The sequence below is a fragment of the Neurospora hispaniola genome (assembly GCF_033458365.1).
Source record: "Neurospora hispaniola strain FGSC 10403 chromosome Unknown B0T23scaffold_8, whole genome shotgun sequence".
NCBI lineage: Eukaryota > Fungi > Ascomycota > Sordariomycetes > Sordariales > Sordariaceae > Neurospora > Neurospora hispaniola.
In genome coordinates this window covers 2,238,466-2,256,133 of record NW_026944413.1, presented here as the reverse complement: position 1 = coordinate 2,256,133, position 17,668 = coordinate 2,238,466, and the positions used below count along the sequence as shown (strand labels likewise).

The 17,668-nt window shown below is 33.5% G+C and overlaps 1 protein-coding gene and 1 pseudogene across 2 annotated transcripts; one reads left to right on the top strand and one right to left on the bottom strand.

Annotated features, from left to right (window-relative positions):
* Positions 1-1,070: 1,070 nt before the first annotated feature.
* On the bottom strand, positions 1,071-2,024 carry B0T23DRAFT_325144 (uncharacterized protein; the record flags this gene model as incomplete). The annotated part of the gene is made up of 2 exons (XM_062835484.1): positions 1,071-1,286; positions 1,392-2,024. 2 exons carry the CDS (start codon positions 2,022-2,024, stop codon positions 1,071-1,073), a joined length of 849 nt encoding a protein of 282 aa, XP_062689477.1.
* A 10,708-nt stretch (positions 2,025-12,732) lies between these two features.
* On the top strand, positions 12,733-12,819 carry B0T23DRAFT_t338 (annotated as a pseudogene). The gene has a single exon. The product of its transcript is annotated as a tRNA-OTHER (tRNA).
* The last annotated feature ends 4,849 nt before the right edge of the window (positions 12,820-17,668 follow it).

The window sequence follows — 17,668 nt, the reverse complement described above, 5'->3', positions numbered from 1 at the left end:
CCTCTACCTTACCACAGCGGAAATATAGGGAGACTTTCAATGCTTGAGAGGGGGGGACAAGGCTAGATAGTTCCAAATCTTAGAGCAGATACCTAACTGGCCCAGCCTTGTTGTCAATGAGATCCAGCACTGTTGGTTGAGGGAGGCCCCTACCTAAGTTAGCTGGTGGCTTCAAGCTGTGAAAAGTTCATGGTCGGTGTCGTTGTGTCGATGAGGAGCGGCGGCGTGGTGCCGGCGTGGTGCCTGGCTTGATGCCATTTATGCAAAGGCTCAGCGCCAGGCATGCCTAACGGGGCCTGCCGATGATCGCTGAAGCACAAGGCTTGCATTATCTGCACATCAAAGTGCCAATGAAGTGACATGTTTCGGCAGAAGATTGCACCGTTATCACCGATACACCGGGATCTGGATATTGCGAGCGGCTCTCAAGAGGACAAAGTGAATGGACAAGTAGAAGGTTCTTGTTGTACTTGCAAACGCCCCAAGATGGCCGAGGCGAGCCCAGGATGACGAGAATCTTCGTTCCTGCCCCAATTTAAAGAAAAGAAGGTATGATTTTGAGGTATGTACTTAGCGGTGTTTAATTGCTAGTTACTTACATATCCACCGTAGTACCGCTTTCCCCGTGGGGCTTATTGCGGGTGCTGACTGGTGCACGTGCCACCCCCGCCTTAACATTATCCAAACCTCAACTGCTGTTTCCTCCCTTCTTCCCTTTCGGGCTTCCCATCATCATGAATCTCGGCAAAGCGCCACAAACTTGTGTAGTTCATCACGTTAAGGTCAGTGTTGGGCAAGCGCAAGGAAATTGATTCTAGGCTAACTTTTAGACAAGCAACAGCAGATACATCGGCGAGGACGAGCAACCTGACGAAACCGCGGCGATTAGGCGCGACGGCCCGACCCGACGACGCAACACAATGACGTGACATAACGACGAGGCATCGCAGCGCGCCGCGAATCAATGAAACAAGGAACCAATGCGGCAACGAGAAATGGATCAACTTTTCAAAATCAAAAAATCAGCGACGACGGAAACCACGCATGGATTCCGGTGGGAAGCGTCGCCCTTACTCGGAGCGCAACACTTCCTTGCTGGAGATACTCAAAACGACTTCTTTCACGCCCTTCGCCACGTGCTTTCCCATGATGCTTTTAGCCTGGCGCTCGGCTGCGGCCAGGTGGACACCAAAGTTGGGCATACCAGCAACATCGAGGTTGGACAGCTCACCAAAGAGCATTCGAACCATTTCTGGACATACAGCGTGGACAATCGAGTCCATGTCCTGCAAATGTGGGGAAAGGAGTGCCAGCGGGGCTTGCTCTCCGCAGAGTGAGACATTGGTTGACAATGTAGCTGAATGAGCAAGCAATATGTGGTAAGTACTGACATGTTTCTTCACACAATTTTCCCTCATTCTTGCCCATCTCTTGGACACCTGGTTCGGTGTTCTTTCCACGCCGTCGATCTGGTAGAGATCTTTGATGATGTCCGGGACCGACTTGCCCGCTTGCTTGCCTTGGCGGAGAACCTCGGCGTGCGCGTCCGTCCACTTAGACTCCGTGTGACCCCGAGTGGACGTCGACGTTCTCGCTCTGCCATTGTAAGGTAGGATCATTGTGGAAATCTGCGGCATGCCCGCTGCCTCTTGGGACGCGAAGCATCCGGCCTGGCCAAACTGGGGGAAACCAGAAGAATATTGCGGCCCAGCATCCACGGCAGCAAGGTACGATGGCGAATAAAAGCTTGGTGCTCCTTGCATGTTCTGCATCATGGGCATGGCCCGTCCATGATGCTCGCCTTGGATCATCCCCGTTTGGCAATCATGATAACCCATGTGAGTCTGCTGATGTTCGCCGGAGATGAAGCTGGGGGATGATTCATTCACGCCGCAATCAGCTGGCGAGTTGTACATGGGTGGTTGACCGGAGCTGCTATCATCGGCCAGGACTGTTTGGCGCATGCCATCTGCTTCGTCCGAGGGCAAAGGGAGCTGGTGGTCCGGGGAGTGGGCTGGCGACATCTTGAGAATGAGTCGGGAGTATGATTGATTGGGAACAGACAGAATTGGACAGGGAGTTGTTGTGAAAGTGAAATGCGAATTGGGGAGAGGTAAACATGCCGTGAGTAGTGTGGTCGTGCCTTCATATATACCAGAATGTGTAGATATGGTTATCTGCTATCCATTGCGCTCTGATGAAAATTTTTCAGTGACCAAACGTCCACTTTGTCGCTCCGTATGTGAGTATGCAACTATGCATGCCGGTTGAAGCTGTCACCACGCCGAACATGAGTGGTCTACCACAACAGGAGCACAGCAAAGAATGGACCCTGGCAGCCTGGAACCTCGTACCTTTATCGGTAGGCGTAGCGGTGAAAATCGTGTGTGAAAGTTGTAGTACTTACAGCACCAATTGGTGCACATCCCATGTGTACTAACACCTGGTGCATTGTCATGTCAACTCCCATTTGGTCGAATGTGGGGGGTTATCGAGGCCCAGTCCTGTCAGATGCCAAAAAAGGACAGGAAAGATAGTCGCGGTAGGGTGACAAAGGGGAGGCAGATCATGTGAAGAAAATCATCTTAAAGGTACGTTACCTCTAGATTAGGTAGCCAGAGGAAAAGCAAATTATAGGAAGTTTACAAGAGGAGAGGAGAAATTTGTCTACGGTAGGTTAATAAAAAAAAGCAAATGACGGGAAGCAACTTATCTTTATAGTAGGCTTGCAAGAAGAAAAGCAAATCGCGAAGCAAATTGCAAAGGTAGGTTATGCAGGTGAATTATGGAGGTCAATTGCAATAGTCTTAGTGTCTGATAGTAGACCCACTTTAACTTCCAAAACCCACCCCACTCCCCTCCCCGAAGAAAGTTTGAGGAGACCCACATTTTATTTGGAGCAGAGGAGCGAAGGCAGAGGGGGTTAATGTAATAGAGACTGAATTGCAAAGGCGAGTTTGAATGGCAAGTTAGATAGGCAAATAAATAAGGCAAATTAGTAAGAAAAATTGAGATAGTAAGTTAGTATGGAAAATTAACAAAGTAAGTTAGTAAGAAAAAGTATAAGGAAAATTAGAAAGGCGAATTAGCTAAGCAAATTAGCGCAGCAAATGAGCGAGGCAAATAAGCAAGGCAAATAAGCAAGGCAAATGAGCGAGGCAAATGAGCGAGGCAAATGAGTGAGGCAAATTAATGAGGTAAATTAGTGAGGTAAATTAGCAAGGCAAATTAGCCAGACAACTCTAGAAGGCAACTTTAGAAGGCAATTTTAGAAGGCAACTGTCACGATGCCGACTAGGAAGGACTTGGAGAAGACGTAATATTGTACGAAGGGGAGAAGATTAGAAGAGAGTAACGAAAATTCTATTCCTAAACTATATATATAAATTAAGTAGAGACTCGATAGAATTGATTAAAGGACGGTTAGGTTGCGGTGGCGGAACGCCGAGAGGGACGGGACTATGTTATATGGTGCCGTGACAGTACCCCCGGCCTTAAAACGCAATTGACCTCAATTGCAAATAAAATAAAAGTATTACAAGCTCCCCGCTCCCCTACCGTAGTAGTATCGCTATACGTTTGCGCTCGCTAAGACGCGTTACTAGCCGTACGCTGCCTATTAAAAGGCTGTTGCCCTTAATAATAGAAATAGCGTTACGCTAGTCCCGATTCGGTTTTAATAGTACGAGTGCCGTACGTCGCGTATTTATTAGGAACGTAGGCGAAAGGTAGGCTGAGGTGACTATAGTCGCGGCTATACGTAGGGGATAGTAGTTAGGGGTTAATTTAAAGATATATTAATAGCTACCGATTATAATAAGATACGCCCTATTAAACCTCTTTTATATTTGTGTAAATTCTGTTTATTTGTTAATAAGTATTATAGAACTTTATACTAGTTTAACGCCTCGGTATAGTGCCGGATTATCCTTCTTGCAAATCCGACCTGATATAGGCGTTATTATTAGTAATCCTACGTGTCGGTTGACGAAGGGGAGTAGTAGCCGTTAAGATACTTCTATGTACGAGTTTTGAGTCTTTTAATACAACCCTCCCCTTTATAGGTTCCGTCCTTAGAACCTTTATAATTTGTAGTAAATTCCGGTTAAGTAGTGAAGGGCGTTAGTATTGTATTATTGTAGTATTGTCGGGTTGCGTTGCTGGTGAAGGTACGATATCTTTGCTTCTTAGTTTAGACGAGCCGTTATTTATAATAGTTATTAACGTTATATCCCGGATATTGTAGCTATTTCACTACTAGCGAGCCGCCCGCTAGAATATTAATATTATAATGTCCCTTTTTTTAAATTTTAAATATAGATACGAAACTGCCTACTAGAATATTAGTATTATAATGTCTATTTTCCCGAACTCTAAATATAAATACGAAGCCGGCCGTTAGAATATTAGTATTATAATGTTTATTTTTATAAGTTTCTAATACGGCGAGTCGTCCGCTAGAATATTGGTATTGTGATGTTTATTTTTATGAATTTTAAATATAGATACGAAGCTGGCTATTAGAATATCGGTATTGTAATATCTATTTTTATAAATTTTAAATACGGCGAGCCGTTCGTTAGAATATTAGTATTGTGATATTTATTTTTATAAGTTCCAAATATGGATATAAAATTGTCTATTAGAATATTGGTATTGTAATATCTATTCTTATAAATTTTAGTGCGGATACGAAACTGGTATTAGATTTAAAGCGTTAGCGTATTACCTGTTAGAATATTAGTATTATAATATTTATTCTTATAAATTCTAATACGGATATAAAATTGGTATTAGATTTAAAAAATTAGTTAGGTTCCCAATTATTATTAAAACTGTTATTCCGTAGGCGTACGAGGTAGTAAGCTTTATTTTGCCTAATGAGGAGTATTATTCTAAATTTAAGAGTATTAATAAGTATTTTAGAATATTAATATAATTACGCCCTATAATTCCTTCCCCCGAATATTCTCTATTATTTATATTTACGGTGCGGTTTAATATTTTTGTAGGGTACCCTCCGTTATTTACACCTACTTCGGAATATTTACGTAATTGAAACCCGAAGCTCCTCTCGTAGGTTATTCTCTATTATTCGTACCTACTACGGTTTATTATAATACTTGGATATAATCTCCTTCCTTATAGGTTCTATCCTTAGAATTTTTATTTCTATCCTCCGCTTCCTATAATTCTATATATTATTTCTTCTATAAATTTCCTTTACTTATATTATTCCTTCTTAATTATTTTCTTATTACTTTCGCTTTATTCCTTATATTATTCCTTCTTTTCTAATAGTATAATTTTTAATTATTTCCTTTACTCTTCCTATTATAGTTTAAAGTATATACCTTTTTATTATTCGCCTTCTTTCCTACCTTTTTACGGCCATTGCTACTACTTATTTATTCTATTCTTCTCCTTTTAATTATTATCTTTATTTTATCTTTCTATTTACCCCCTTCTATTATTTATATAATTGTTTAATATTCTATTTACCCTACGTTATTTTATACTTACCTACTTTGAATTATATTTACTTATTTCGATTTGTATTTGTATAAGGATTTCTTCCTTCGTTTATATAACGTCCCTTCCGCCTACCCTCTTCGCTTTTTCTCTTTTTTTCCTCCTATTTTTATTTTTACAATTATATCCGCTACCCCTTCTCCTAGCTCCGCGGCTGCCTTATTTGCCCCCTTGCTTGAATTACCCCCTGCTACGGACGTATGTATCTTTATTGTATATTTACATATTAATCCCTATTTCCCTTATAAATTTAATTAGTATATTCGCTTTTTCTTCCCTATTTTCTTCCTTTTCGCTCCGTCTTCTCCTTCCTCTTACTTTACGCCTATAATTAACCTTTAATCGGCTACTCCTTTCCTATTTTTTAGTAATGTCCGCCCCCTCGCTTATTTAGGATATAATATTATTTTAGCCTAAGCGTTCGCTAGCGTTCTAACCCTAAATTTATACGAAGTATTCTGTTTAATTGGTACGTATATTTGCTAGACTAAAGGTACGCTATCTTCCCTTTATTATTTCCCCTATTTTTTTTTTTTTTTTTTTTTTTTTTTTTTTTTTTTTTTTTTTTTTTTTTTTTTTTTTTTTTTTTTTTTTTTTTTTTTTTTTTTTTTTTTTTATTAACGTCTTCTCCTTCCAGAATTCAACGAAAGATCGCAGTATTCACTATCACTACACTATTATATACTTGAAGTCCCTTATAATATTTATAACCTTTAGAACGATATATAGAATATAGCGGCCGAAATTGTACGTTTTATTAATATTAATAGCCCCTTACTTACCCCCCTCCTATAGCGGTTATATTAATTTATAGTAGCGTTTTGGGTTACAATATAGGCGTATTTTATTAATAATAGTCTCCCTATAATATTATTTAGTATATTCCGAACTAGGAATTTCGATTGTAAAGGTTATTCGAAATTTAACTATTATAGTATTAGTGATATTAATATTAATATCGATCCGGTAATCCTTACTAGCAGTCTTATTATTAGTAATAGCGGCTCTCTTATAAATATTTCTATATTAAATTCTCTTATTTATATTACCCCCTCCCTTAATTATAATTAGGGTCTTTAATATTAAACGGTTAATAGGAGGTTAATATTTATAAATAAGAAATTAGACGAATTATTAAAATTCGCAAGGGAGGACTATAAATAAATAATATAAAGTAGTATCTATAAATATTATTAATAAGTACGGTAGTACGCAGGAATATTTCTCTTAAAATTGTAGGTTCCAATCTTATATTAATAATAACGGACACTACTAAGGATTTTTTCGTTTGGGGCGATAATGGAAAATGCGGGCTATATTCTATTTAGCACTTTATTAATATCCTATATTAAATTAAACTACCTTCTTTTTCTATTTTTCGTCCCCTCTAGCATTTCTACTTTATATTTCCGTTTTACATTTCTATTTTTATATCCCTACTTTACACTTTACGTTTATATCTTACGTTTGTATTTTATATTTGTATTTTGCGTTTTACATTTGTATTTTATATTTATATTTTGTATTTATATTTTGCGTTTTACATTTATATTTTACGTTTGCATTTTACATTTACATTTTACATTTTACATTTATATTTTGTATTTGTATTTTACGTTTTACATTTGTATTTTATATTTGTGTTTTGCGTTTTACGTTTGTGTTTTACGTCTTACGTTTGCGTCTTACATTTGTGTTTTGCGTTTGTATTTTGCGTCTTACATCTGCGTCTTGCATTTGTATTTTGCGTTTTACGTCTATGTCTTATATTTGCGTTTTATATTTTACATTTGTGTTTTGCGTTTGCGTTTTGCGTTTTACGTTTGCGTTTTACGTTTCTACTTTGTAGCTTATATCTACGTTTTGCATTTCTACTTTGGATTTTTATATAATTTATTCTCTTCCTACTATTTAATTAACTTTTATTAACTTAATAATCGGCCCGCTGCTAGTACACTACCGTTGTATTTCTTTAACTTTGTATTCTTTAAGAAGGTTTGGGTAATTTATATTCTTTTATAAAACTTATAAATTCTTGTTATCCGGATACCCCTTCTATTTAACCTAGAATTAATATTAGCGACTGGATTTATAATATTTTATAATTGCCTTGATTTTATACTAAATATTATTTTTCTTAATATTTATAATTTCTTTTTACGGTGTTGCTGTAGCGGGATCCTTATAGTACAGTTCTAGTAGAGTAATAGGGAATATTAGGTGGATTTAGTAATGTGCGGGGAGTGTGAGTCGGTATACTATCTTCTTCTCCCCGACGATTTCGGTAATTTGGAAGGGTTTTAAAAATTTGTTTATTAATTTAGTATTTGGACGGTATTATTTAATATATTTCATATTGAGTAAAATTTAGTTTTTAATGTTAAATTCCTTTAACTTCCGAATTTTATTATATTATTTTATATATTTTTAATTAATAATTTCTAAGGCCGCTACGATTTTTAATTACCTACAAGATAGTTCGTTAATTTAATTAGTAGTTGCTATTAGAAGGATTATTTTCCGCCCTCGCTCCGGGTCTACTAGTCTCCAAAAATAATACCCGAAGAGTAGTTCCGAGGGGGATTTTCTAATGGCGGTGTGGAAATGATTATTGTATGTTTATTGTACTAGTATAATTTTTTCGGCCTAATCGATTTACTTTATATTATAGAAGATTTAGAGGTATAATTTTAAATTTTAATTTTACTTCTCTATTTATCTATCTATTTAGGGGTATTAGGCTATATTAAAGCGTTTATAAATATTTAGGAGTTTATAGTAAATTTTTTAAAATTAATTTATAAAAAGGCTATTTTTATCCAATATAATCGAATCCGGGAAGTTAAATTATTAGAAGACATTTTATTAGAAGAGGAATATAAATTATTAAATATTAATTATTTTTTGTATAGGGATGTATAAAATATATTTAGTAAAGTAATTAATAATAATAAAGATTGTATTGTAGGTCCGATTAAATATAGGGTTAAATAATTTTAGTATTCCAGTAATAAAATTATATAAAATATTTTATTAAAGGATAGTAGGGATAAATAACAACTTTAATAATTTATATAATTAGTAATTACAAAGCTTAGCCTTTTAATACGCTAGATATTTACGGATGTGTGATTCGATATTAGTTGCAATAGTAGGCTAATAATAAAATTAATTAATATATTTTAATATCTTCCTTTAGCCCGGGTATTCTATTATTACTATATTGTAGTAAGCGTAGAGTAGTTCGGCCTATATCTATTCTAGGATATAGATTTAGTATCGATATTGTAGAGTTTTATTTTCCCCTATTTTTTAATTCTTTACCCGTCTCCTCCCTTTACTATTCTTCTATATTTTTTTAATAATAAATAGGTCTTTCTTCTATACCTTTAATAATTATTATCCTAATAATAGTAATTACTCTTTATCCTTTTATACTTTCGCTACTATTGTATATCTATTTATATTTCCTATAATAATACCTTCGTCCTCTTTCCCTAATTTAATAGCGGTTTCGCTTATAAATTTTACCCTTTTCCTCGCTACTTTATCCTTTTTACTATTATTTTCAATTCCCTTTCGCTTCCTTTCCTCCTTATTTAATTCGTCCTCCCCCTACGAATTTTATTTTTCTTCCTATAATTCGACCTTTTTATTTTCTAATACTTAACCCTCTTTTATTTTATTTATATCCTATTACTATTCCCTCTTTTTTATTATTATTTTTTAAATCTCCTTTTTAATTAAAATTATCCGTCTTATTAACGCCCTTGCTATTTAACTTTTTTTTATTATCTAACCCTTTTCTTCGCCCCCTTTAATAATTTTTACTAATAGGTAGTTGCCCTTTATTTCTTATTCTTCTCTTTGTAATTACGGCTTCTTCGATAGCTTATCTGCCGGATTTAATTTTCCCGGACGATATTTAATTTTAAAGTTATATATTATTAATTTTAATATTTACCGATTCTACCTTACGTTAGCCTATTCCTTTTTTTAAAAATACTATAGGTTTAAATAATCTATAATTATTAGGAATAGTTTATTCGTATATAATAAATATTACTTCTATACTTTTAACACTCCTACAACTATTAATAACTCTTTATCCCCAACTTTATACTTAATTTCCTCCGGCAATTTCTTCCTCAAAAAGAAAGCTACCGGGTATTATTTATTATTATATAATTATATAAGAATTACCCCGATTGTAAAGTCCGATATATCTGTCTCTATTCGGATTTGTAACGTTAGGTTAAAGTAACGCAATATAGGGGCTTCTTAGAATTGTTTTTTAAATTCTACGAATACTTTTTCTATTTCTTTTGTAAGTTCGAATAGCTTTTATTTATCCCCCTTTAATAATTCTATTAAGAATATAATTACTTTAGAATATAATATTACAAAACGTTAATAGAATCTTATAAACCTTAAGAAGACCTAGATATTGTAAACGCTTGCTGGAGCCTCTTATTCTACTATTGCTACTACCCTTTTTAAATCTATTACTATACCTTCCGGGGAAATAATATATTTTAGGAATAATATTCGCTTTATATAAAATTTATATTTATTTAAGTTTATATAAAGGTTATAATTTTACAGTCGTTAAAGGACTTCCTTAATATGGTTAATATAGTTTTTTTTATTTTTATTATAAATTAGAATATTATTAAAGTAAGTAATATATATAGTATTTATTAACCTTGCTAATATATTATTAATATACGTTTAAAATATTACCGGTATATTCGCTAATCCTATTAATATAATTAAAAATTTATAGTACCCGTACTTTATATAAAACGCCGTCTTCTCTTTATTTCCTTTTCGAATCCGAATCTTATAGTATATATCCTTTAAATCCAACTTTATAAAGACTTTAGCCGACGATAACCGATTTAGAATTTCTTAAATAAGGGGTAATATTATTCGATTCTTCTTTATAATTTTATTTAGTATTTTAAAATCGATATAGAGCCTTAATTTTCTATTTTTCTTTAGAATAAAGATAATAAGAGCGCCCGCTAAATTAATAGAGGGACGAATCTACCCTTTTTAGAGTATTTCCACTAATTATTCGTATAATACTTCTAACTCCTTAATATTTAACGTATAAATCAGTCCCTAAGGCGCCGATTCCCCTTCGATTAAATTAATACAATATTTTAACCGATTATATTAGGGTAGGAGTATAATTAAAGTTTCGAATACTAATTAAAATTCTTTATATTTCAGCGGGATAATCGGCTCGGGGACGGCGGGTTCGTCTTTTATTTCCTTTAATAATTCTAAGGGTTATAGTAACGTTAGTTCCGTAGGGGGTATTAGAGTAGGGTAAACGTTATTGAATACTATTCGAAAAACTTTAATTAGGAGGGTAGGGATTGGAGGCGATTTGGCCGATTCTATTACAATAGGTAGGGTTACAAACTTTAATATTAAGGAAGAGGGGATTTCGAATAGGATATTTATATATATAGGAGGGCGGAAATTCTTTTCTACCCTTACTATTTCTTAAGGGTTTAATAGTAGAATTAAGTCCTATTATAGCCCCACTAGGACGGCTACGGCATTATATATTTCCTTCGCTAATACTATATTTAATATAAAATTACCGGCCTCAATACGAAATTAAAATAATTATTATTATTAATTAATATTGGGGTTCTATTTATAAAATTAGGGGTAATTAAAGATAATTTCTACGGCCGGGGATTTAATTATAGTAAAAGTAATTCGTTTTATCTATTTAATATTATAAGAGTTATATATTTTAATAAGATGGGTAATCGTATTATATATAGGAATAAGCCGAAGGGAGAAATTAATAAGATAATAGGGTATTAGATTAATTTTTATATCCGATAGGAGTAGATACCTACTAATTAGGTTTAATTCTATACTTAAATTTATTAATTTTTATATATTTTACTAATTTCTATAAATCTTTACTAATAACCTCGTTTTTAAGTATATTTGTAATTTACTTATATTGTCCTAAGCGGTTACAATTACTACTCTAACTGCGATTAATTCGGCGTTCGCTTTATATAAGGGGGTATTTGTAGGGATAGGGTAATTCTATACTAGATAGCCAACCTGATTGTAATTGTAATAGGTTTAGTTCGGGTATACTGCTACGAAATAGCCTATTATACTATATTTATAATAGGTATTTGGTAGCTTCGGTTAGGTATATTTACTATACGTATAATTTTTTTAATAATAAAGGGAATAAATAAAATTAAGATTTATTTAAAAAGTAGTAGGGGGGCAATGGGGAAAATTGGAAGGGTTATTACTATAGGACAATTAAAAAGGGATATTCGAAGAGGAGGTGGGAAGGTGCGAAAACGAAGAAGACGATAGATTATACCCTAAAGATATTTAATATTGGTAATGCGATACGGACGGTTCGATATTTTTTAAGCTTTTTAACTATTCTATATACGTTATTACTTCGTTTATTATATTAATACCGGCCGTCGAAAGGACGCTTTATTTAAAGAGGGGGCGCAACCGGTTAGCTTAAGTAACGACCCGAGTATATTTTGGTTAGTTATATAATAGATTGAATTTTTTAGTATAATAGTAGTTATAGAAGTTATAAACAGTTTTTAAAGTATTTTATTATATATATTCGAATTTATTAAAAGCGGATTATTTAATAGCCTAGGTATTATTATTATATTCAATCTCTAAGAAAGTACGGAAATTATTCTATATAGGCATATTACGAATAATATTATACCTAGGCTTATTATAGAGAATTAATATATATTTAATTTATATATTTTTAAAATTACCCTTAATATAATTAATAGCGAATAAGAGGGAAGTACGGAAGTATTTTTAAAAATATATATCGATATTATAGAAATAATTCTACAATTATAAGAAATTTTCGCTAATAAATTTAGTAATATTATATTTAGGATAGTACTTAGTACGGGCCAATGTAGTTACGGTTAGTAAAAGGGTAATTATAATAATAACCGCCGATAAAGGGGTAGTAAGGAAAAATATAATAAAAATACAAATTTAATTATAAAAGAGGTAGTTTTAGTAATAGAACCCGGTAGGGATAGGAGGGTAATTTCCTATTGAATTTTATTCGGCGAAATTTACAAACACAAACTATTCTTACTAAAATATATACGAAAGGAGGTAATTAAGGAGGAATTTAATTATAGTAAAGGGGGGATAGCTCAGTTGGGAAGATCTGAGCTTGGCCCCCTTTCGGTTTTATTCGAAAGGTCGTGGGTTTGAATCCCGCTCCCCCCCCCTCTTTTATCCGGTTTTTCGCCGCCGGATCGGATAAAAGATCTTCCCCGCTGTTGCTCCACTAAGCGTTACAGCGTAATCAAATGTGGGGGCCCACCCTAGTCTAGAACCCTAGGTGCACGTAACTGGGCACGTGTTAAAAATCTCATCCTACTCGAAGAAGCACCGGCCGCCTCCGCCCCGCTCCCGCTCTAATAGGGTTTAGGAATTGGAACCCTACCTCCGAAATCCATTCTAGAGCTACGGTTCCGCTCGGATGGAACCCGTCCGGTCCTACGATATTAGACTAATTAACATTATTTTACTAAAAATCCCGGCTAATTAAAATAAGATAATAAGATTCCGATTAAGAAAGTAAGATTCTACTTCCCTACCCCTACTTTGAAGATAGGATAAAAGAAGAATACCCGCTTCCGGAATAAAGAGCGCTACCGAAGCGTTGGGTAGGGAAGTGGAGCTTTAAGGAACCGACTAATTAAAAGCCGCGAAGTCTACCGGGACTAAGAGATAACGTACTAAGAGAAGATAAGACGAGAAGCAACCACGGCTCCCCGGGCCCCCTACGGTGAGGTGGGACGAAGGGTTCGGGTTAGGGTTAGGGTTGGATATAGAGAAGCTGAGGGTTTTCATCCGGATTTTAACAACACGGTTTTTCCCTTAAACTACGAACGAAGCAGCACCGCATACCCCCCTGGGTAGACTAGTATAGCTAGTTAGCGTGTATAAGACCAATATATAATTACAGTAAACTGAAATTCGAATAATTATTACTTACGTACGAACTTATTAATTTCTAAAATTTAGGGATACAAACGGGGAGCCTAGGGTAGCATAGGGGGGTAATCTTCATTACTATCTTCTTTAATAGACTCTATAGTAGGCTAATATTATTATAATAAGGGTAGAGGAGGTTAGGTTATTTTAATTATAGTAATTACAAAGATAATAGTACAAAAGGGACGAAGAATAGCTTCGACGGTACGAGAGATAGACCGGCCGCTATATGTATATATTTTGATAGTATCGGCTTAATTCCCGGAGGAAGAGTTATTAATTTATTAGGAACGTAGGCGAAAGGTAGGTTAAAGTAATTATAATTGCGGTTATACGTAGGGGACGGTAGTTAAGAGTTAATTTAAAAATATATTAATAGTTACCGACTATAATAAAATATATTCCGTTGAACTTCTTTTATATTTGTACAAACTCTATTTATTTACTAATAAATATTATAGAACTTTATATTAATTTAACGCTTCGGCACGGTACTAGATTATCCTTCTCGCGAGCCCGACTCGATATAGGCGTTATCGTTAGTAATCCTACGCGTCGGTTAACGAAGGGGAGTAGCAGCCGCTAAGGTGCTTCCGTGTACGAGCTCTAAGCCTCCTAATAGTATTTCCCTTACTTCTTTTTTCGCTCCTTCCTCCTATTTTTACTCCTTCCTTTCTTTTTTTAATAATAATATATTATTATTTCCTTTTATAATAGAATATTATTAATAAAATATTTATACTCCGTTTTTATTTTACTATCGCTTTTCTATTATTACTATAAGTAAAGAAAATTTTAGAAGGAAGCGTATATTACGCTACTAAAATAGTTAAGGGACGTGCCGCCGGTTGCGAGGTTGCGATATTAACCTTCGTACTTAAACTTAACTATATACCCTGCCTTCGTTATTATAACCTGAATATTAAAATTAATAGTACTACCCCGTTAAAGATCCCCTACTTTCTTCTTATAGAAAAGAAGAAGAAGTATTGCTATTGCTATACATTTAAGGATAATTACAATTTTATAAATATTTTTAAAAATCTTGGGTTTGAGGCTTTGCTAATAAGATAAGGCCGTTCTGTTAATAGTTGGAAATATTTCTAATATTACTATTCTAATTATTTAAGCTACCTTTTTTTAGGAGAAGGAAGATAGAGAGTTTATTTAGGACGAGGCTATTTGCATAAGTATTACTATTAAAACGTAGAAGCTTTTTAAAAACTTTATAATAGTTAAGGAGGATATCTATAGCGATTAGGGATTTATTAGTATTAAAAAGGCTATTAAGAAAATTATAAATAACATTGTGCCGGTAGGGTATTAGTAGGGGTATTTAGACGAATTATTAATATTATATTAACGTACCGATATTTATACTACCATTAATTTGCATTATAATATATTTACGACTATTAGCGGTCCTCGCTCTACCTTCGATACATTTACGGTTGAGCGCTATACTTAGGTTAAAAATATTAAGCCCTGTTTTATAGAGGGAGATATTGGCTATATGTAGTAGACTTTAGCGAAATTTTAGTTCTATTCCGGTATTAAAGTTGAAGTATCTTATATGGCTACTGGCGTTGAGGATACGATTCCTAAGAGTATTGAGGAGTTTATTAGCTAGATTATATTTAATTATCCGAATTAAATTGAAATATAAAATAGCTACTTTATTTACAGTATATTAGCGTCCTTGTATTGAGGGTATTACATTATTGAAATTAGAGATTAAGTTCTTTTATTAATATTCTAAAAGCGTAATTAATTAGGGTAATTATAATAGAATATTTAAATAATATAATTAGAAAGGTAGTATAATTATAGCGATTCGTTATTAAGTATATTAAATAAAGTGGTTTTATATTATTAGGAGGCTAAGAGCTCGTGCACAGAGGCACCTCAGCGGCTGCTACTCCGCTTCGTCAACGGAAGTGTAGGATTATTTACAACAACGCCTATATCGGGTCGGACCCGCGGGAAGGATAATCCGGCACCGCGCCGAGGCGCCAAACTAGTATAAGGCTCTATAATATTTATTAGCGGAGGAATAGAGTTTGTATAGGTATAAAAGAGGTTCAACGGAATATATCTTATTATAATTAATAATTATTAATATATTTTTAAATTAACCCCTAATTTACCGTCCCCTACGTATAGCTACAACTATAATCACTTCAACCTACCTTTCGCCTACGTTCTTAATAAATTAATAGTTCTTCCTTTAGGAATTAAGCCGATACCGTTAAAATATATATATATAACGGCCGGTCTATTTCTTATACCGCTAAAATTACTCTTTATTCCTCTCATACTACTATTCCTATAATTATTATAATTAAAATAACCTAACCTCCTCCACCCTTATTACAATAATACTAGCTTATTATAGAATCTATTAAAGAAGATAATAATAAAAATTACCCCTCTACGCTACCTTAGGCTCCCTGTTCGTATTCCTAAATTTCGGAAGCCAATAAACTTATACGTAAGTAACAGCTATTTGAATTTCGGTTCGCCGTAATTAAGCTCCTCCTTAATTACCTCCCCTTATATATATTCTAGTAGGAGTGGCTTGCGTTCGTAGGCTTCGTTAAATAAGATTTAATAGGAAATTACCCCCTTATCCCTACTAGGTTCTATTATTAGGACTACCTCTTCTATAATTAAATTTATATTTCTACTATATTTCCCCTTACTACTCTTTCGTTAGCGGCCGTCGCTATAGCTACCCCTTTAATAGCCGCGGCCACACCGGCCTATATTAAGCACCGTCCTAAATACAATATTATTAAATTTACTAACGAAAGTTTTTTATAATTATAGAATTACCTTTATAATATTGATATATATTTTTAGGAATACCCCTATATTTCCTTCTTATTCGTTATTAATTATATTAAAGGTAATTTTAAAAATATATAAATTAAATATATATTAATTTTTTATAGTAAGCCCGGGTACAATATTATTTATAATATGCTTATATAGAGCGACCTCTATACCTTCTTAGAGACCGAATATAATAGTAATACCTAAACTATTAAATAATCCGTTTTTAATAAATTCGAACGTATATAATAAGGCGCTTTAGAAACCGTTCGTACCTTCTATAACTATTATTATATTAAAGAATTTAATTTATTATACAATTAACTAAAATATATTCGGGTTATTACTTAAATTAACTAATTATATTCCCTCTTTAAATAAGGCATCCTCTCGATAGCCGGTATTAATACGATAAATAAAGTAATAGCGTATATAGAACGGTTAGAAGGCCTAAAAAGTATCGAACCATTTATATTGTATTATTAATACTAAGTATTTTTAAAGTATAATTTATCGTCTTCTTCGTTTTCGTACCCTTCTACTTCTTTTTCGAATATTCTTTTATAATTGTTCTATAGTAATAACCCTTCCAATTTTCCCTATTACTCCCCTACTACTTTTTAAATAAATTCTAATTTTATTTATTTCTTTTATTGTTAGAAAAGTTATATGTATAACTAGTATACCTAATTAAAATTATTAAATACCTACTATAAATATAATATAATAAACTATTTTGTAATAGTATACCCGAACCGAGCCTATTATAATTACGATTAGGTCGGTTATTTAATATAGAATTACCTTATCCCCGTAGGTACCCCCTTATATAGAGCGAATGTTGAATTAATTATAATTAGAATAGTAGCCGTAACTACCTAGGATAACGCGGGTAGATTATAAATATACTTAGAAACGAGATTATTAGTAAGGATTTATAGAGATTAGTGGAGTATATAAAGGTTAATAAATTTAGGCATAGAGTTAAATTTAATTAATAAGTATTTATTCCTATTGAATACGAAAATTAATCCGGTACCCTATTGTTTTATTAACTTCTCCCTTCGGCCTATTCCTATATATAATATAACTACCTATTTTATTAGAATATATAACTCTTATAGTATTAAGTAAATAAAGTGAATTATATTTACTATAATTAAATCCCCGGTTGTAGAAATTATTTTCGGTTACCCTTAATTTTGTAAGTAGAATCCTAATATTAATTAATAATAACGGT